Source organism: Athene cunicularia (assembly GCF_003259725.1).
Source record: "Athene cunicularia isolate RWA chromosome 3 unlocalized genomic scaffold, athCun1 chr3_part1, whole genome shotgun sequence".
NCBI lineage: Eukaryota > Metazoa > Chordata > Aves > Strigiformes > Strigidae > Athene > Athene cunicularia.
This window is the reverse complement of record NW_020799097.1, coordinates 85311245-85333915: the sequence shown is the minus strand read 5'-3', so window position 1 is coordinate 85333915 and position 22671 is coordinate 85311245. Positions and strand designations below refer to the sequence as shown.

The 22671-nt window shown below is 38.0% G+C and overlaps 1 protein-coding gene across 2 annotated transcripts in view; it reads left to right on the top strand.

The window, feature by feature from the left end:
* PLD5 (phospholipase D family member 5) overlaps positions 1 to 22671 on the top strand; it is a 189878-nt gene that overhangs the window by 31347 nt on the left and 135860 nt on the right. The window contains exon 1 of one of the 2 annotated variants that reach the window (XM_026845516.1): positions 7297 to 7574. The exons of the other annotated variant lie outside the window; for it this stretch is intronic. Within the exon in view, the coding sequence (XP_026701317.1) occupies positions 7572 to 7574 (3 nt within the window). The 5' untranslated portion in view covers positions 7297 to 7571. Of the gene's footprint in view, positions 1 to 7296; positions 7575 to 22671 lie in introns of those variants that run through there. 2 annotated transcript variants of the gene reach the window in all.

Here is a 22671-nt window from a genome sequence, read left to right as displayed (position 1 = left end):
GCTCAAAGGCTGTCTGGTCATCGGTCTGCTTGTGGGAGGTAGTGAGTGATTTCCTTTGAGTCACTTGCTGGTTTGGGGTTGAGGTGTCCCCTCTTTCCTTCACCTCTTAAATTGTCTTTTTTTGATCCAGAATTTTCCTTGCTTTGTACTTCCTATTCTCTCCCATGGCCCACTGAGGGGGGGAACTGAGTGTATAGCTGTTCGTCTTCTGACCGGAGTCATCCCACCACAATAGTTTATGTAAGTATAAAACATTTGCAGACCTGTGGTGAGAAGAAATGTTGCTGTCCAGACACCTGTTTTGTGTGCCTGTTAGGTCAAAATCAGCTGTATAACAGCAGATTGTCAATTTGATTTGCATGCATGTTTGCTTTGAAGCTTCTGGCCATTGGACTGGTAGTTCTGTCCATCAGTCTCCAGAGTTGAGAGAACCTGTTCTTTCTGAGAACTTTTATTTATTTTAAAACCATCATTTTTCAGAGTTGATTGTGAGACTCTTGATTTTGCTTTTCATAGGTAGGAGTCTCATACCACTCAGGACAAGGAATAGTCCATTTTGACATCCTTTGCTGAATAGATGTTTTCTTGATCTTCATAAAATGAGCAAAAGACTTTTGATCTCGTTCTACTTGCCCACAATTAATACAGGGCAAAGCCTCAGCTGCACTGTCCCTCTATCTTTTAAGGAAACAGCCTAGTCCTTAAATCAGTTCTTTCCTTTTCCCAACATGGATAGGGTTTTGGTTAAAGAACTTAGTTCAGAAGCTTGCATGGTCTTCTGAGAAGCCTTTCAAATACCTTGCCACTGAAATCAACTCTTATGTATTGTTCTTTGTTGTATGCTTAGACGCAAGTGGGCCAGATTATCATCTGCTGCTATCATCTGTTTTTGAGATGTTCTGTCATTTCCAAAGATGTTTTTTCTTCAGCTGTCTGACCACTTGCTCTGTCTCTTCACAAGATGCTCTCAGGTCTTACAGTCCATTGTTTTGGTAAAAGTTCTGGTAATCCTGCAACCACTTCTTCAGAAAGTTTTTTTTTTTTTTTTTTTATCTTTTAGATAAAACATTAGGGTCATACTCTCCGTATCTGGCTCTTTTAGAAACATATCTTGACTTAATTTATGATGAAAGGATGCTTAGTGTGGGTGTTCTGTAAACTTGAGAGATAGTGACCTGCAATTAGCGCTCAAAACGCAATAGACTAAACCCTAAACTTCTTTAAATAGGGCTCCTTAAACACCTGCTTCTTGCTTTGGGATATCATTGCAGTTGTGTGCTAATTCCGGCGGGCAGACCAAGAAATGCTGCGTGGGCCGGCATCGCTTGGCCGCAGTATGCATAGGGACAGAGTCGCTGTGGATGAGAGGAGGTGGAAGTTGCACACCTCTCAGTGCCGCTCTGCGCCCTGCTCCCGTGCTCCTCCTCCCCAGCCATCTCCCCAGCGCACCCGAGAGGCTCTTACAGCCCACCTGGCTGCTCCAGGCGGAGAAGTGGTGGGAGACAGGCTCTGTGCAGCAACCTTGGGGCCTGTGGAGAGAGCATCTATTAACCGTGTTTTCCTTTATGAGGCTGTGCGGAGAGTCATTCGTGCGCATATGAGAGAGATGGATTCAGCTTCATTTTTAAGTTGTTACCTGGCTGTTCTCTTTGGGCAACACAGAGGCCTAGGTCTCTGCATAGCTCTCGAGCTGGGGTGGGCCGGTGCAACTCCCTCAGTACAAGGGCTGGCAGAAACAGAGGATCTGTTTATTGTTTCACAGCCCTCGGGGATTGTTTCCTTGGATGCTGAATCAGTGTACCACAGCAAGATAGGAAGAATTGCTTCCAGACAGCTGGACTCTGGGAGGCAGCACTCATATGTTTTTTCAGCTGCATCTGGTAGATAAGAAGGCTTTTTTTTTTTTTTTTTTTTTTTTTAAAAAAATTTTGCAACTGTTCTTACCTTTAACTCATGCTTTCAGCTCTTCACAAAATGATGGAAAAATATTTCTTTGAAACTTGGAAGCAATGTTTGGTTTTGATGACAGTGAAAACCCCTCATCCTCTGAGTATTGATACTGCCTGTTTAAGTACCAGGCACCTGCTGTGCATACGGTCATGCTCCAGTTATGATCTGTGAGCTGGCACATCAGTTTAGGGCTGAGTAATGCAGGCAGTCTTTACGAGAGGGCTAGGCATTTAGGACCATGTTTCATCCTTTGGCTACTGCTGAGTAGTCTTAACTGGTAAGTAGCTTCTGCTATTCTGCAGGTGCTATACCAATTTTGTAACGTCTGAATGAATTTACACTGATTTGAAATTACATTCCTTCTAGTGTGAGGTCCTAATCTCTACAGGCAGAATTTTCCATAAAAGTTTTCTTTCATGCAAGGCTAGTAGAATTTCCTAATCCTCTATTTTTTGCTTCACAACCTAATTTGAAGTATTTGAGGCTGTACTTTTATATTAGTTTCTTAGCAAACAGGACTTTACTACTGAAAAGTTTAATTGACATTAATGTATGAATTGTATGAGTGAGGGGGTTTCAGGATGTAGCTTATATGTGAGATTTTGGTAAAGCTTCTTTCAAGGTGAAATACTGCTGTCTGTGGAAGAGTAGCAGACTTATATCTTCAATTTTGTGGTGCTGGTTGTTGGATTCTTGTGATAGCTATTGATATGTAGATCCAGTGAACCTTGAAGAGGGATCAGATTGAGATACCTTGCTGTTCTGCCCCTCTTTTTTTTTTTTTTTTAATCTATTCTCTTTCCTCCCATCTTCTCTCTTTCCAACAGCTTCTTTTTCTTCTGCAAATTCTGTTGCTGTCCCATGTCACCAACGAAACTGATGAACAATGAAAAACTAATACTGACATTTATAGTTGTGTCATTCAGCTTTGGAGTTCCAGTGCTAGTTAGTTTTTTAAAGGAATGGAGAATTCTTGTGTTTCTGAGCATGCGTTTATCACTCTTTCATCACGCAGAAGTACAGCACTTTACCAGTTTAAACTCAGAGTGCACTTTGGACATTCTTCATAGCTATGCTGGATAGTGACACTTTTTTTTTGGATAAAACAGCACTGATTCTGAAAAAAGGGTTTGGATAATGACAGTCAAAATATACAAGGAGCTTGACGGGATGTTAGAGAGAGCTTATCTTGAAATACTGGACCTGATAAAAAAGCAAGTGGAGAAGGTGCTATCTGAGGTGCAGTCTTGACATTTGTTGTATGAAAATAATGCCACAGTAAAATAAAATAGGAATACAGTTCTTGCTCCCACAGAGTAGTAGGTCTTATGACTCTGGTCATCTGCCAGGCTTCTATACAGAAAGGTAGAAAGTACAGAGATACTTGCTGCCATATCCATTCTCCTGTCTTACATAACTATCTCTCTATTAGCACTGTACTTTTTCAGAGCATTTCTGTTTGCTCTACGCCTTTAATAATAAAATTCAGAATTCTGTTGTTCATCTGGCCAAGACAGGCTAAACTCCATACTGAAAGTATTTGGTCTTGTATTTTAAGTTACTTGGGTGCCTTAAGGTCTAATTGTCTTCTGCCCTGGTTTGCTGCTTTTCCATTCCTGATGAAATAGAATGTCCTTAAAATGAGAAGGTGAACATTATTATTCTTTATAGATCCCAACTATCATGATAGATTTAGACCTTTTCTGGGAGTGAAGATTTGGAGAAGGAATGGGGGAAAAAAATGTATTTTATGAAATATCAAATAATTAAAAAATGTGGAGTATTTTGTTGATAAATTTTCTATTTTGTGTAGTGTCTTTGAAGTTATGTATCTGTTTCGGTTTTCTGACTTTTAGAATTCCTGCAGACATATGTAACCTAAGTTAATCTTCATTCTGCAAAGTCAAATAATATTGCATCCTTTTGTCTTATTACTCATTTGAGCTGTGATTTATTTTTAACTATTTATAGCAAGCTGTTCATAGATCTTTTCATTATTCATTACAACCTATGGGGAGAGATGGTGCTTCATAATGACTCAACAGTTCTGCATTTACATTTATTGGCACTTGTGAAAAATGTAAATTGTTTTTCCATCCTGTCTTCAGAGAGTGATCAAATGACAAAATAAAATAAATTCTATCAGGGCAAAAATTCCATTCTTTGATCAGTTGATTTATGTTTGGGTACCTGTCAATACGACTGTTCACTTGTTGCAGACTGAGGGCTCTAGTATGAAGGTTTATGTGCTGCAAAGAACATATATGTGTGAAATAGAGTAGATTTTGCAGCGCAAGTTATTTTCATCACAAAAATAGATTGCTTTTAATCCAACTTCAGTTTTTCAGCCTCACTGTATGTTCCTTATCATTTAGACCATTCCTTATGTCATTGCTTAAGAAAAACTCTTACGTGTTTAAACTATGTGCTGTGCTAGCTATGCTTCTACAGGTGCCTAAAGAATGTGATCAGATGACTTTGAGACTTTCTTTTTATTATTGAAATAGCCTCTAAAACATGGGACTCCTGCTGATGGTTAATCTGCTGAGAAGGGATAAAGTCTGGCAAATACGTACCTGCCCATGCATGAGAGGGTTGTAAGCAGTCAGCAAGGATTAAAGTAAGGGTTTTAAGTCAAATTGGGGAGGAAGATGGTTGTTTCTTATAAAGAGGAGAAATTCTAGACCTGTCTGGAAAATTTAACCTCTCTTTGCTTGTGGATCCTTTCAGAATTGAAGGAAAAAAAAATATCTTTAAGGCTACATAGATGTACAAGTTGAAGTTCACATTTAAATTATTGCAGATATACTAGTACACAATTTCTTTCCTTGGAGGACACTCCTTTTTTTTTCCTGTGTGTATTGGAAATAGTTTAAAGTAAATGGAAAAATGTGGCCTTCTTTTGAAGCAAGGGTGCTAATTCTAGGTCAATCAGTTAACTTGATTGATTATTTTTTTTTTCTACCTGTATAGTTGTATTGATAGTGCTTGTTCAGGTGTCTTTTAGTTGAATTTATGAGATATTTGCACTTGAATTTGGGAGGTGTGTGTTTTAAATATGAGAAGTCTGTGCCAGAATTCACTCTGAAAGTTGTATGCATTCAATTAATTCTGGACTGTTCAGTAAAAAAATGGAAGCATCCTGGCTTCATTGACTGAAATACAGAGTTGAAAGTTGTTCTCATGTATGCATAAGGCCACATCACCCTGTTCCATACACACTTTGTGTAGAAACATATAGGGCAAGACTTGGCTGCATGTCTTCATAGTTGGTATCCAATCACTATCTCTATAGATACATTTTTATATAAGGGTTTCAGAAATTTCAAGGATTGCAGACAAGGTTTACACAGACTAGCAAGATGGCTAAAAGCATTCTGAAGGAAAAGTTTTTATTTCTAAAAAGAGCAAGCCCTCCGTAGCCTGATTGGTTGCAATTGAACTGTTTCACAGCACTGTCTGATGGGTCTCAGTGATATTACAAGTGGAGTGTCTCTGATAGGAATCCCATTAGCAGTCTGACTGTATGAGTTGTTTACTGTCACTGCCAAAGTTCTGGTGTGGCACTGGCACTTCCCAGTGCATCTCCTGCTCCCTCCATGCTGCTGAAGCTTCTCAAGGCAAAGTCTCTTTAGATAGATTTCTGGTCAAACAGTGAAACCAGTGCTCTGTACTGATTTTCTTTATCCTTATTTGTATAGTGGTGTTAATTTTTTTCCAGAAATTTGGCGTCTCTTTGTTTTGTAGAACTGTTTTGCCTAATTTTTCCCTCCTACCTCTTAATGACTCTCAATGCCTCTGTCTGCTCTCTCTCGGTATGTTTCTTAGGGGTTGAACCATGGTCTTTTTTTTACATAATCTGATCTGTAAACACAAATCAAATTGAACTTTGTTGTCATGGCTTGCAAATTAATTTATTTATTCCACACCTTTTATCTTCAACCAGAGCTAAAGAGCTCTTATGGCTGTTCAGGTAGATATCAACAGCTCAACATGGCTAAAACAGACCTCCGGTAGGCTCCTCTACTGCTGCTTCTTTGCCACTCCGGAAAACAACGTAATTTTACCATGATGTCCATAACGTGTGTCATTTCTTACTTTGTTCTTTCTTAAAGTTCAGAAAAAACATAGTCAGTGTTATTGATGACTAAATCTTATTTCTCTGTGTAATTTCTTAAAATTAGTTGATTGCATTTTCAACAATCAAAACTGCCATCTAGTTGCTCTTCACCTTTTAAACAAGCTTACCAATTAGTCCGGTGTCCTTTCCCTTGTTTTCTTCAGGTCAGTCCTGCACTCATACCCATTCAAATAGTCAGTGAAAATCATTATTGTATCCTGTTATAAAGAGAAGAAAGCTATGAGCATTTCTTCTGAATTTCTTTTCCTTCCTTGCACAAAGCATGGTCTTAGCTTTTCTAGAACTTGAGAAACTCTCAGTCATTGCAGAAGCATCATTCCATCCTCTTTCATTCATTTATTAAAGTTTCCACCTGTCTTGTGCTCTCTTGGTATAATAATAAGCTTTCTCCTTGAGAACATCTCCAGGGTAGTCTCTATAGCCTCTTGATGACCTTTTCTTTGAAACACCTTTATTGTGATGCCCAAAAGCTTGGAAATTGTCAGATTGCTGGGATATTATTCTTAAGTACCTATCAAACTAGCCAGTACTCTGATTTGGTTCCTTCTGCCTCCTTCTTTGTTGTCTTTGACTGTGTTCTTTGATGGCAAGGTCCATGGAGTCAGGACTATCTTTGTTCTTTCTTTTGCATCACATCCAGCACAGCAGCATCCTGGGTTGTCACTGAGTACATTAAGAGGGTTATAATATTAGCTAAGTAATTAATCATGGTTGCAGCATTGCAGAGAGATTTTCTGTGGTGTATATTCTTGAGAGAGGTGGGGGTAGAAGCATGTAGTAGAAGTGCCAGTTGATCATTTCATCCCTTTGGAACTTACCACTTTGTCTTCACTAGGAAAAAAGTGTTTTTTTAAAAAAAGCCAACAAAGAGCAACCACACTGCAAATAAAAGATCCTCTTAGTTCATCAGAAGGGGCATTTGGCTGTCTCACAAAAACACTGTGTATTTTGGCAAAGTTAGGAGCTTTGGCTTAGGAAGATCCATGTTTGGAATAACAGGGTGTGTTGCAAGTCAAAATTCAGGTATCTTGGCAGAGATGTACGCGTAATCTGGCATGATGCCTTTCTGCACTGTGCCTAGCTGTAGCAAGTGCTAAAGTCCCTTGTGAACAATATCTGAATCTCATTTGGGGAAAAAAGGAAGAAAAAAAAAAAAAGAGGAGGAGGGAAGAGGGAGCCAGGATTTATTTTAACATTTAGTGGATATAAAAAACAAGTATCAAGAAGCAAAACATTTCCGTGAAGCATTCGCTGTGAAAATTCTGCAACTTCTTGTTGCAAACCTCTTTATCGCTTGGATTGGCTGATTTCCAGAGCATCAAGGCTAGGAATTGAGGGACTGAAATATAATCAGTGGTGGTACATTTTAACCACATAAAACATTCTCTGCTTCCAAAGCCTCCGGTGTCTCTAGTAAGCAGTGTAACAGCAACAGCTCCTTGCTGCTGAACTCCAGAGACGGGGAAAATACTGGATCAGAATGGTAAGAAGCTCTTTACTTTTCAACAGATCTAGACTATTACTTTGAAAAGAATGTTTAAAAGGTGATGATGAAATTAGTAGGGATCAGTATTTAAACCAAGAAAACAGTGTGTAAGGTACAGCGGCATTATCAGTGTTTTGCTGGAAGAGATCAGCAAAGCAAGTTGGTGACAAATATCTTTGGCACTGAACATGTTGTGCAGCTTATATAAAATCTTTTAAAACTAGGAAACACTGCTGACTAGAATTTGGTGTAAAATAGAAGCCTGTCTACTTGCTTTATTGCAGAAGGACAGCTGCACAGGCTTTTAAAATAATGTTGCATTGATAACCACTGTCACAGACTTTATATACATACAAATATAAACCTATGCTGATTGCTTATGCAGGCTGTGTATTTATGTTTTCTTTTGTTGGGGTTTTGTGGTTTTGTTTTGGTTCTTTTTTTTTTAGAAAGGAGCAGGGATGCTTAGTACATACCTTTGACTTTTAAGGAGCTGTGAAGTTTTTATTTTTCTGGGTTTTTGATCTATGAAGATCTGTTAGTCACATTGTGTTTCTCTAGTGTAATTGTTTGGTGGAAAAAATAGCCAAGGAAAACTTTTTAGGGTAGTGATTTTATTCTTTATAACAATCTAAATATTTTGATCTAAATAGTAAAGCAATAGAAGTAGCATATAAAACACATAAAATCTGAAGTTACTGTAAATTGATACCAATGCTGTTAGTAGCTTAAATAATGCCTGAAGGTACAATAAAAATATTCTTATTAGCAGTTTTCTAGGTATTAAAGAATTGGAGGGAGAGATGCAAATCTTGGGAGTATTTACTCCCAAGACGCATTGTCAAGACTGGGCTTGATACATATTTTGATTTAAAAAAAACCCAATCTCCTCTATGGGAACTCAGCCATTCATTTTAAGTGCATAATAAGTCCAGGAATACATTGATTATGAAATTACAGTACATCAGGGTGAAAGGAAAACAAATTACTAAATAAGTCTGAAGAGTACTGAAATATGCTTACTTGACAGCCCAGCTGATGTGTGGGAAATTATTTTCTTTGTGATTCAAATGGAAGAGGAGCTTTTTTAAAAGAGCAACTATGGGAGTTTGAAAAGTGTACAGCAGATGTGAAACTGTGTCTGATTTGGTATTTTTTATCTTTCTTGTGTATTTGTTGTTGCTCAGCAGTATGAAAATTGGAATGCAAGAGCTAAACTATCACTGAATGCTTTCTGATGTTTTCCTTTTCGAAGTGGTTTCACTGAGTGGCAAGAAATAAAATACTGAAGTACAGTAGACAGTAAATCGTGTTATCTTGACCTATATATTCCAGGTTATGCCTGTAAACACACTTTGATGTGTTAAAGATTTATGTTTTCCTTTTCAACATGCAGCACAGGTTACAAAATCAATAATTGAATGGTAACCAGACTGTAAGATTCTTGGAAAGAAGTTTAGTGTGAATCTAAGCATGGTGGTTATCATTACTGTTACTACTATTTTCTTGACAAAAATGCCCAATGTTGAATATCCATTAAATATTGCTGTTGTACTGAAGAGACCTTAATATAGTATAGTTTCTTGTCAGAAAATAATGTGCTCACATTTAGTATTATCTTGTATCTAAATTTTGGTACAAGAAGACTTTGGAGACAGGAGATCTGGCTGATTTTCCTGATTGTAAGCAGAGAACCGAACTGTTAATTGTTATTAATACATGAAGTTATATATATTTCCAGGTGTGTGATACCTTAGTTCCTATGTAAGTCAAATACCGATACAGTTCAGTAACAGCAAATTAAGGAAAACATTTCTGTCTAGAAATATAACGTTCATGTACTGCCAGATATTTGCGCTTGATAAAGTTAAGCCAAAGTAAACTTGCACTGTGTCGTGCTTGACATGGATTAGTTGGGTAACTCGTGCAGGCAGTTCACAAGGGATCGATTTCTTTTAATTTGGATTGACTGGGCAAGGGTCTCACATATGTTCTTGGAGGAGGAAAAAAGAAAAGAGGGGAAAAAAGAACCATCCCACTCAAACCAAAGATGAAGCGTTAGTAGTAATCAGCTATGTAATGTCACCACTAGTCCTAAGGGAACACTAATATACAATTTTTAAATGATCAAATTCTTTCAGAATGTAAATACTAAAGGGTCTTAAAGAGGTCAGATTTGCAAGCTGTCAAATGCTTTAGATATCCAGGTTTAATTATTTAAAGTGTTTCTTCTAATAAATCTAATGAACAACAGTAAAATTACAAATAACACACCAGCCTTACTTGAAAAATTGAGAGGTTGTGAACATGACTAATGCAGTGCTAAATTGTAATAAAGTATCATCTAGGATTAGTGCTAGAGATGCTGGGTGAAGCAAAGTTTGTGTAAGTGTCTTTCTGGTGCAAAATTTAAAAAAGCCTACTCAACAATTGGATGCATGATTCATCCAAATGTATTTAGGTTAAGTACTTTTTTTAATCCCAGTGATTCAATAGAAGTCCGATAATTTGCCTGAAAATGTAATCCTGTATTTAAAGAGGTATACAATAAATATGTAAGCTATGTAGTTTATATTACATATAAAGTATGTTTAGAGAAAGGAAAAATTACTTTGTACCTGCTATGAAGTTGATTCAAGACTTAATAATAATCTCAGGTTTTACTAGTTTAGTTTTTTCTTTTTTTCTCCTGCCAGTTCTTTAGCAAAAAATATAGACTTTATTCATTCAGAAGTAATATTCTGGCTCTCATAATGCTGCTGCTGCAAGTTTTGAAGGATATAGTCAGAATAAATCTGAAGCAGTACAGATTTGGTGAAATCCCAGTTTTTGTGTGTGTGTTTAGTACTAACTTATATGTTTCAACTAACTTTGGCACAGTTTGGTTCAGGTGATCTGTCGTAGCTGTTCGACAGGCTGTTTACAACACCAGAAAGTCTGTGCACCATTCTAGAGAGAAATACATACTTTCATGCTCCATAAATGTTCTTTGTGAAGGACAAAGATAAGCATTTTGACCTTTAATTGAAATGTAATGCTGAAATATATACATGGAGATATTAGAGTTTATTCATAATTAAATAAGTTTGTTCTGAAATCTCAGCATCCATGTTTGTGGAGCCTGAATACTTTCAGTGAGCAAAATATGACAGCAAACAGGGTTTGTGCAAGGATTCCTAAACTGGAATAGTTTGGTGGTGGTGGTGGTGGATTTTTTTTTTTTTTTTTAAGCCGTTTTCCTTTTCACTATACTCTCAGTATAAGATCAGGCTTTGCTCTCTGAAATCCATCATTTAAACTGTGCCATTACACTGGCAGCACAACTTAAAATGAGTTGCTTTCAGGAAGTTATAAATTATTTCTGTAGTTTACATAATGCATTAGCATGTCTGCTGCATCTGTGTTCAATTCAGGGTTTTATTCCTTCATCCATGTGATATACAAAGAAACTATTAAAAAGGGATGCTTTTAGCATTAGCCTATCCTTCTGGCTTTTATCCTGTCACGCCATCAAAAATGAAGGTTGGGGAAAATGAAGGCAGGGGAAAAGGTCGCTCTGGTCTCTGGGTGAAATAATTGATGGGAGCAGCTTCCTGAGAAATAGAGCTGAAGTGAGAAGGTGGCTGGATAATACATCTTTTTCTGCATCTGGTTAATGTTCGTATTGCAGCATTTGCAGTGTTTTGAAATATCAGGACAAAATTCTATTGCCCATACATCTTATGACTTCTATAGCAATGCAATGTTTTGCTGCACATAATCGTTCTTCTACTTCATGACCATATTGAGAATGCTATAAACAATTAAGGTTGAGACTTACTGTGGACTTTTTATGTAAAAAAGGCTTGGAGAAGACAAAAGGGTACTGACAACTTTAGACCCACTTGATAGTGTGCAGATGTAAGAAGAGCCAGTTATGGAGTTGTGCCCTGAAGGATGTGTTTCCAGTGCTTTTATAAGGAATGTGCTCCAGTCAGAACAGAGGCTGTGTAATATGAGGTGGTGGGAGACATGATGCACAATTTGGCTGGATTTCCAGTCTTGCTCCGCTATCTAGAGTGGTGATGGGAAGCTACCATACCTAAAGGAATTGTCTGGATCTTTCACTTGAATTTTTTCAGTCTACCGTGAATCTGTTGTTAAGAACATTTTATTGAAACATGTTTTCCAATGTTGCTGTGTCATGTGGGGATACACCTGCATAGCCAGCACTATTGTATCACCAAGTGGACAACTCAGAGGCGAGTGCCATCTACTTTCCTGAAACTGTGCCAGAGGCTCCACTTTCCCTCTGCTCACCAAGATGCACCTCAGGTATATGACTAAAGCTTTTGGATCCATGAGGATTTTGGAAGGAGACTCACAACAGAAGGCTGGCAAGCTTCAGGGTAGATCCTCCTTCAGTTGAAGATAGATAAATCCTGTGTTGAAACCCACAGCTCTTCTACCTCCATTGCCATAGTAGGATAGCTTTCTTAGGAGTCATGGCTTTAACTCCACAGTGCTAACCTTTCAGGTAGGTCAGAGATGTTCTGAGACCATGTGTTGCAGCCTCTTCTCCCCTTATGTGATGGAATGTGGCTTTCATCAGATGCCTTTTGATAATTTTTCCTGTCACAGTATAGGAGGTGGTGCGTGTGTCAGGCTACTAGGCTAGAGGCTGCTGACTTGTTCCTTCCTATGAATGGACATACACATATCTAGTAACAGGGAGAACTCTGTTTTGGCCATATAACAGGTATTTATTTAGTCAGGTGACTGAGACTGGAGACTCATTTGGGAAAAATGACAAGAAGGAAGATGCTGTAGGACTAAACCTCTGATTTAAGTTTTTCCGTGCCTATACCTTCAATAGTTTTTGCTGCAGTCCTTCCTGTTCAGAAAGGAAAAATCTGTGTAATGTATAGATTTTATCAGCATTAGTTCTAGAGAAAAAGTTCTTGAAGAATATATACTTGATTTGGCCCAAACAAGTTGTCTGAGCCATTGGGTCTTGCATAACCAGAGAGCAACTATTCTGCAGACCTCTGACTCATTCAGGTAGGAATGAAGGATCTTCCATTGGGTGAAACAGTCCTGTAAAATTTATTTTATAAAAAGAAATGTTTTTAATTTTCTTTTTATTGGAGAAATAGAAGTATCTAATGTTAGAGAGTGCTGAAAAACTCCATGGTGAAAAGGTCCTGTAGGTCAATTAAACTTTGTTATGTTCTTGATTCTGATAAACTTGTTGCATGCACTACTATTAATCTTACTTTTCTCTTTGTAGGATTGTCAAAAGTGGCAGGCACATTAAAAAGAAACCTTTTTTTGTACTACTTTCATTCCACTGTTACAGAGGATCGATCACAAAAGCAGCACTTGCATCTAATAATTCTTCCACTGCAGAACAGGTAGAGAGAAAATTGGTTTCCTTGCACATGCAAAGCATGAGAAAATGAGCTCTATGTGAATGATGAGTACAGCGCACTAGGAATGCTAAAGGCAAAATATATTAAGTTCTCTCCTAGCATGTTTGTTGCAGAGGTCATCATCATGAAATGATGCTTGTAGCTAACTGCTTCCTCTTTGTGCACTTGGGCTGACTGTGGACTGTATTTCCTCTGTTCTGCAGTGCTGGTGTGGTCCTGTAGTCCTGTAGCCAGCAAGTGATGGGGTTTCCTTCGTCTCCAGTTGTGCCTTATGTATACCTTCTGTTTCAAGGTTGTTAAATGTATTCATCCTCCAAAGCTAATTGCTCAATTTGGGCTCCTAGGAAGTTGTGGAAGAGCTTGAATGATTGAATCCTGGAAGAATCTTTTATTATGGTGATCCTGGTGTATTTGATGGGTTTGGAGTTGACAGGTAATTGTGGTATTGCTAGGTTCCAAGAAAGGAGGCAGTTGTAATTTTGGGTTAAAAGTTTGTTGGAAAGAAAAAAAAAAAAGCCTAGAAAACTGTTATTTTGGATATAGTTTTGGATGGATTGAGAACACGTGCTCTAGGGTAACAGCAGTTCATTCCTCTGATGCCGACAATAACTGTTTATAGTGTGTGCCATTGCACAAACCCATTGTTTGTTCTTTTCTCTGAAGAAAAAAAAACAAAACAAAACACAGCAGACAAAACAAAACACCTCCACAGGGTCTATATTTATAACTTTTACCAAATGTGTATTTAAATATTTTACTACTTGTAGGGAGCAGTACTGCAGTCTAATAGGACACATGCATGTATAGATAAGTGCTTAGAAAAAATAAACAAATCTACGTGTGTATCAGGATAAAGGCGGATCTTTCTACTGTATCACTTTCAGAACTACTTGAAGTCAGGGCAAATGCAAACAATCTAACAGAACAAACGAATTTTGGTGCTGTGGACTATGTAATCTTTTAACTGTGTTGTAGAAGTTTAATATAAAATACTTTAGAATTTTTATTATATGACAGTTACATTAATGTCTGTAGTCATTTTTTTGTTTTAGCATATCACAAGTCCCCAGATGCTATACCTCTTTCATAAATTTACCAATGAAGTTGACTTCACTGCTGATTAGTCTCTTTTAGTAAAAGGAAATGTAAAAATATTTGTAGAAGAATCTGAAGGGTGGATAAAGGGTAAAAGACTGCTAATTCATGTTGATGTGAAATGACCTTAATAGTCTAACCAGTTGTAGCAGCCTTATGGATTCTCTAGTGCAAGCTTATGGCAGTAATGCATTTTCTGTGGATTGTTTTAATGGTGAAATATTCACTCTGATGTGTGTCAGTGCTGGTGGGGAAGCACATATAATATATGCTTCCAGTCAACGATGGAGAAGGGAGTAGGAGGATTTTTCATGAACAATATAATTAAATGCATGTATGTAAAAGATACCTGCAAGATGCTGCTTGAGAAAGTGCTTTATAGAAATAGATAATTATAGGGAAAAAATTACTTCTCTGGAATGATAGTACGTGTTATTAATTTACCAGTGGTGTAAAGGTTTTCTGAGTAATTTGTTTCCTATTTGCAACAAAGTATTTTTTCTAATAATCTTTGTGTCTTCAGAAATAAATTTTAGATCAAAAATTTATCAGACATATTACACTGGAATTTTAATGCAGAACTAATACAAGCTGCTGTTGTAAAGATTTGTTTCATAGCTTATAAATTATTGCTCTTGCAGAAGTATGGGAGCTATGAAAACTTTCCAATTACATAGGTTTTCTTGTCTGTTTACTACAGTTTCAATTGCGTGCATGGTTGTCATTGTCTTGGATCATAACCATGTTTCTTTAAGGGTGTCCAGAAGAGGTGATGATATTAATTCACCTGCTGCTAAATACTATTCTAGTTAGAAAATAATTCATAAGTGACTAAGACATCAGAAACAAAAACAGAGTCAGTTGCTTAGGGCTAAATCTTGCAAACGCTTACTACTGGGTATGGTGTGTTGTGACTTTCCTGGGATTAATCACATCCTAAACAGACCAAAAAAAAACCCCAACCAAAACCCACCAGTTCCTCCTCCTCCTCCCCACTACTCCTTCATTTTCTGTGGAAAGAAAAAGGCTTCAGTGGGTTTTGTTTTAACTGTCTCCGAACAAAGCTGGAGGTAGCATATGTGATAACATTTGTTTGCGAGAATGTACAGTTTAGATGCACCTGGAAACTCTTGGTTAAAAATACATGTTTTGGGCTATGCTCTTAGCGTTGCCTAAAGAAACCTTCAGCAGGAGGAGGTGAAGCCTCCCGAGGACGTGCTGTGCATTGGCCCTCAGCTGGGACCTCTGGCAGGAGGGTCAGGGCCAAGGCTGGTGCTCACCACCCTGCCCCTGCTTGTGCCCCCTGCTGCTGAGTATTTTGCTTCGCTAAGAGGTTCCTGTGTAACATTTTGCTTGCAGGCCTGACTGAAAAAGTGCAGTGGAAAGTACACCGTGAAAATTAATTGGCACACCAGTTTACCTTTGGGGAGGGTTCGCTGAAGCTATCAGATAACTTTGCTCAACTATTTTTTAAAAAACAAACCCCAGAGCAATCCATGTCATTGTAACTGAAAAATGGGAGTTAACCAATTGTTCTCTTTTTTTAAAGACAGGCTCTTTTCAGTTTGTTTCACTGTAAAGTTTGCTACTGAGTAAGAATTATGTTAGGATACAGCAACTGTCTGCAATATACTGGGATGTCCTAGTAAATGGAGTTGAGTGTTCTTGCCAGTTCTGCTTTATGTTTTGGTATTAAGTGCTGCACAAAAAACAGAACCTAGACTGCATCTTAGCAATTGGGAGAAGGATGGTGCGTTCAGTCAGCAGTCATTTCAAAGAAAAATCAAGACTAAAAACATGAAGCTGGATTTCTGTCAGGTATAAGAGGTTTCATAACCTACACCTATGTAACGGTCAGCTGAATATGGCAAGCTTGTAGAATCTAGATATGGTGATTCTATCCTGAGCTTACGCACGTGTCTTGTATTTTTTGGTAGTGGCATGTATGCTTTCTCTTGACTCTCTAATCTCAGGCTGTGTTGTGTAAATATGTATGTAGGTTTTTTTAAATCAAAAGCATAATTTCTGAATGGACAGTATACTCTAGGGAAATGGATGAGTGACATAGAAGACTGTGCTTAGTTTAAGATTTTTACTACCTTTAGGGCCTGACACTCACTAGGCTGCAGTGAAAAGCATATTATTTATTGTGTTATAAACACTTTTCTATCTTAAATTCTAAAATTGTTGTTTCCTGGAGGAGGCTTGGAATATAAACTGATGTACCTGACAGTTAATTAAAATTCAGTGTTGTTTGTTCTTTCTTAAATTAGTGAAGAAAAGCTTCTAGGAAACACCATAGAGAATATCATTCTGAAGATTTCAAATTATTTTGAAAGATAAGAATTCCTATGACTCAATTCCTTAAAGACTTGAAACATAATTCAGATGCTTCTTTACTACCTGTCACCTTTTTTTTTTTTTCATTGTTAGAGTATTTTCTCTCTCTCATAAATAAATAAAAGGAGTTAACTGTAGAAGGAACCTCTTATTTCCTTTTTTTATCTAGCAAGTGATTTTTTGAATCCTAGTTAGTGAACTACATGTACATACTATTTCTGCTATAACTTTGTAGCCCACCTGGATAAATGCATAACTGGTGGGAGCCCACTCTTTTCACCAAGTTACACCAGGAATTGGCCAGCATTGTACAAACCAAAGAAAAACATATGTAGTTGTCTTTGCTTGTAATGTGAAATCACAAGTTAGCCAGTTAATACCATTTTCTTTCCTTTGCACACAGAAAGATAAAAAAAAAAAAGTAGCATAAAAAATAAGTCTTAAGCTACGACAATTAGGTCTCCAGATGTCTGATTTCTTGGTTTAGAAAAGTACACAAGAACTTATCTATTACTGAAATAAAAATTATTTAAATAGTCCAAAACCTCTTTCATGATTGCCCATCTGTCAGAATTGCATTTCATTTTTCATGTGGTAAATAAATTTTTTAAATAATCACTGCTGCACAGCTCATTACAGAGATCTCATGCTTGCTAATACTGACAAACAGAAGGCAAAAGGACTGGAAGAGCATGTAGAGCACACATCGGAGGCTTGCAAGGTGAAGTCCATCATGGAGAGGGGAGCAGTTCAGTGGATTTATGCAGGTTATTAGCCACTTCACCTGTGTTATTTCCCTGTTGCCCCTTTCAAGAAATGCAGACACATACCAAGGGGGATTGGAAGGGCAATTTTTCAAGCTTTCTTGTTGAGTTTATGCCATTAATTTCCCTGATAAATCAGGCACTTGGATTTTAAGCTGTCCTTTCATGTAATATACTCTAGTACAGAGGACTGGATTCATAGCTGTGTTTAGGTAGTCAGACATTTCTAGTCTTAATGGTTTAGAGTCTTGCCTTGTTCAGATTTTTGAAATGTTGCTTCTGCTTGAGTCTGGCAGGTTGTGGGTGCTGACACATTAGCAAATCAAGCCCTTTCTATACTTTATACTGAAGTCGCACCTGGAAAAGAGGAATCCTACTGACTTATTTTCCCAAAACTGGACTGACACTTGCATGTTTTCCTAGAGATGCAGTTAATAAAAACAGCTGCAGCTCAGAACACCTGGAAGTTGTGCAACTCTTAAATGTCTAAATGTAAATTTAAGAATCTAATTTTAAGCAGGCAGATTTGATCATTTTGCCCTTGGTTTCCCAGGAAACCAGTTAATTACTATGCATTTGCTTCAGCACTCTGCATGCAGCTTTTAAAACATTTTATTATAATTTTTCTTTTATTTTGTCTTAAGCTAGTGTTTGTAGAAAGGGTTGGCTTGACAGCTCTGGCAAATGAAATAGTCTGCCTGCCCACGGAATATGTGCTCCCTAGACAGTGGCAGTCCAAACTTCCTCATGCTGTGTTGTCAGTGTGCTACAACTTTTCTTGGGGGGAGGGCGTGGAGAGGGGAAGAGTTGGAGGAGGAGGTAGGGTTCTTGTACCATCAAGTCTTTACCACCAAAACATATAAACCTTAATTGTCAGGAAAAATGACCTGTATTTTCCTTTCAGAAAACAGTGCAACTAAATTGGATGAACTCAAGCTCTGGAAACCTGTATCACAACCTTGATCCTGCTGCTGTGTTGCAGTTGGCACTGGCAACAGATGATCTCATAAACTAAGCAGAGTTTTCCCTGCTCTGTGCTGAGGCAAAAGGATATTGCAAATTAGAAGTGGAAGTGGCAAATCTCCGAATTTACTCTAAAATGTTGAAATTGCAGCCTGTTGTGCTTCACTTTCCAAATGCTGATCAGAGTATGCACAGTTTATTATTTCAGTTTGTCTTGGTGATGACTGTTGTTGAGGTAGATGTATAATACAAATCCTGATAGCTACAAATCATCTAATGCTTCTAGAAAAATCATCCAGGAGGCCGTTGGTCTTTTCAACAAAGGATTGTGTATTTGCTTTCCAAGTGGTTTACAGACCTTCTGGTTCAGTTAGTTAGTAGCCTAAAAATCATGGAAGATCACTGACAGGATCATACTGCTGTTCTTTAGTGTTCACTGCAAATTAACAAAGTTTCAACAAAAATAACAAGGCAATAAGAATGGAACATATCCATGATGTCTTTTAATTTCACAAATCTTAGCTCTATTATGACTGAAAATTTAAATATAAAAGCAATGTTCACATCATCCACTTTCAAGCATCTTGCGTAAATAGCCACAGAGCTTCATAATCACTGTTCTGTGCAGCTTCTATAGTTGTAAGAGAGGTTATCCAGGAAGTTGTCAATACCATCTCTATTCAGGCTGTGCTTGTAAGGCAGCTTACATGATCCAGTCCAGGCTGCATATTGCTGTCCTGCCTCAGGCTGTGCAGCCCACCCTTTCCCTCCAGCCAGTGCCATCACTTGAAATAAATAAGTTCTGGGAGTTGCTTGCTTAAAAGCTAATGAAAGATTTGGACTTTGGGGTGGAAGACGTTGCCTACTGCAGGACAGAGTTTTGCAGACTTCAATTTGGCAAGGAATCTGTGATTTGGCTCATAAAGGCAAGAGTATTGCTAAGCAGAAATGAAAATGACAGTATGTTAAGATAGTGAGAGCACAAAAGAAAACATTGCATTTTACTCTCCGGTCATGAAAGTCACTCAGGGGACTCTTGTTCTTTGAATGCTTTTTTGTACTACTGAATAATTTTTCATAGCTTTTTCTATCAGGTTATACTTTTAGTTGATCACCTAAGTTCTGAGAAAAAGCTCTAAATACTACTGGTTTTCCTCCTGCAGACTATATATTACAAAGATGCTTACATTACTGGTGCTCTAAACTTATGAAGCTTTGCAGCATTTACATTCAAAATTCATTGCTGCTTTTAATGTTACTCTAAGAAATTCATGGTGCATTAATGTAACTTTAATTGTGCTATCAGCATTGGTCTTGTACACGTTGCATCTTATTTAAATTAAGAAAAGCAGAGAGAGTGCATAGGAGAAAATAGAAAATATTTCACTTGTCATCTGAATTAAAACATATTCTTCCTACCTGAAGAATCAATATTTTAGAAGGCAAGAAGCACTATGTTTTGCTGTCTTGATGCCTATTAGGGGTTCTTAAGTTTTGGAAACCAGTAATCCAGAAAATAATTCCATAGTGGATTTGCATGTGTAGGTGTAAGGAACGTGGGTCTGTTATGGAGATGTTAAAATGTATTTATAAATTAGGATTGAGATCCTGCTTCATAACACTGTAAAAATTTTCATTTTTTGAAATCTAGTGAACCCTATTTTACTGGTGTCAACTGATTTTTTTTATTTTTTTTTTTCCTGTTAGAATAACTTTATTTTTTATGTAGCTGGTTCTGTGGTTCTAGAATCATGCCTGGGTAAACTCTGAATTATTCCCAGAATTGATGCAGCTCATGTATTTTTTGTGGCTTGCCCACTGCAAATAGTCCTCAGACCTGAATAAGGAAGAAAGGGACTAGATTTAGAGCATGAGTGCTATCAAATTACAGAAGAGACTAGATTCTTGTTAATGCTGTTGAGATTGACCAGAGAATTAGCCAGAAATTGCCCAGCTGCAATGGATTGCCTGTATTTGTTTCTCCTCTGTGTTGACCAGCCACAGACAGATGCATTTCACCTAGCCATAAGATAGTAATAACAGTTGTCTTCCCTATGTGATTGATTAGTTGCTAATTCTGTTTAATAGAAACCTTTATCAATTACAGCCTTGCCAAATTTCCAGTGGGACTAGCAGAACTTTTTCATTCATGTTAATGTTATCAACATAGCGAATTTTGTGCCAATTCCATTAAATTCAATGGATCTTGCTTCACTCGCACTGAGTGCGTGATTCGTACTGAGAGTCATACAAATCTTTTGTAAGTATACCAACTCAGGGAGCTTTTTACTTTTTTTTTTTTTTTTTTTTTTTTTTAGGTGTCTCTACCTTTTGTTATAATCAGAGTCAATGAAAAACAAGTGAAAATTGACCTAGTAAAATGTGTGTTAAAGGCACAACAGAGATAATTCTGAGGACTAGACTTCTCAGGTGGATGTGAGATTCTATTAGAATTAATTTATCTTGCATTATTATTTGGGAAAGAGGAACAGACTGTATAGCCAAAATACATAGTACCTTTGTGTATGCAGCTATGGAGACTCATTTGCATTGCTGCTTGTGTTTAAATGAAATATATCTATGGATTTATATGATTTTTATATATATATGAGCTGCTCTTATGCTAGAAACGCACTACTTTTTCTCGATAAACTTAATTTTTCAGATAAAAAGCAAGTAGAAAATCAAACTACTCTCTTCATAAATCTAGTGTACTTGCTATCTGGAAGCTGTGCTTTGACACAGAACACATGGAAATGTGTGGGACTGGGGAGCTCCAAGGTCTGGTATGATAATAAAGAAAAAGCATATGCTTCTAAAGGCTAGAACTAATACATTTTACTAGCTGGCTTTAGATTGATAGCATTACTTTTTTTACAGATTGGATTGGATGTTGTTTTCATCACAACAGACAGTGTTAATACTAACTTTATTTTTTTTAACATTGGAGTCAGTTTTCTGAATTCATGTTGGTGCTCTTTATATGTAGCTATTGCTGTTGTTTTTATTGAGGTCATTAATTTTAATAAACCCAAGCAACACAAGTAGGTTATTGCTGTCATAAATCCAAGGACAAATGGCCTTAAAATTTTGAAGATTTATGTAAAAGAGTGTCTCAGTCTTCCTCCTCTTCCAATGCCATGAATAAAACTTACTGAACAGCTAAAGGTTTAAATTTTTTTCAGTAATACATCTCCTTTGTAATGGTGACTAGATAAAGCTGACAGATGAATGTTAAATGTTCACTCTACAGCAATGTGCAAGATGAAAGAAACCTTGGAAAAGTCTTTAGGAATAGATACTCCAGATAAAGTCTGGATGATGAGAGTTCAGGCTCATAAAAAGCCTAACAACTTACTACACATACACACTCTAAAATTACAGTAAATGAAAAATAGTTCAACTAAGCATGTGATTTATTGCAATCCGAGGGCATACAAATAGCATGACTTTGTCGATGTGTTTTAAGTTAAATACTAGCTACAGAATTGGATCGTATGGTCATTCTTTACTTTAAACATTAGGACAGTTTATGTGTAGTTGCTTAGAAGTGACAGCTCTGGGTCCCTAAGCAAGAGCAGCTGAGACCACTCTGTTGCATGTGCCACACGGTAACTTCCTTGTGTCTGCAAGGCACGCTTCTAAAAATTGCTATCGGTGAGGTCATCCTTTGGTGCAGATTTTGAGGGAACAACTGCAGTGTAATTCTTTTCCTCCTTCTCCAGGAAGGTATTTGCCTTGCTGTGGGAGGTGTAGGCTGCTTTGCACAGTGGTACCATTGTTCCAGGGCACCATGTGGACCAGGGGCTCCCCTGGGAAACAGAGCCCAGTAGGAGCAGTGGCTCCCCATGGGGGCTGTCAGGGCAGGGCCTGGTGGCCAGGGCCATCCCACCACCCCAGCCAGGAAGAAGGGTAGCTGGGGGGGCAGCCCTGGTGCCAAATGCTGGGCTGCAGGCGGTCCTAGCTCAGTGGGGCCCATGGCGGGACAGGGCTGTGGAGAGCTGGAGACTGACCATGCTGTGGCACCACTGGGACAAAGACTGATATCGCCGGGAGCTGGCGTGGGCTCCTGGGCTGGGGCAGGTGGGAGAACTCCAAGGACTGGTAAGGCCTGTGGGTGCCCTCAGGGCCCTGCTACACCTGTGCTATATGGGTATTTCCTTAGTGCTGTGTGCCCTGTCTTCTGTTATCTCCCTTGAAGCTGCGGAACTCAAAAGAAAATGCAAGTGGGGGACATTCAGTATTGGTATTTTCTTTTATAAGTGAGTATGTTACTAATGTTGTGCAGGCAGTGTGTCTTACAATGGTAATGCCCTGAAATACATAGTCCTGGAGTTTAGCCAGAATTGTTCTCCAGGAAAGGCGTACCAAGAACACAAGAGCGGCTGTGCTGTTCAGGCTGAACACCTGGCCCGCCTGGTGTCCGGGCTCTGACAGGAGCCTGGCAAAGACGGAAGAAAATAGACCCTATCATTGTAATCTTCAGTTACTGGAGTTGGTAACTTTGTGTTTAACAGCTCC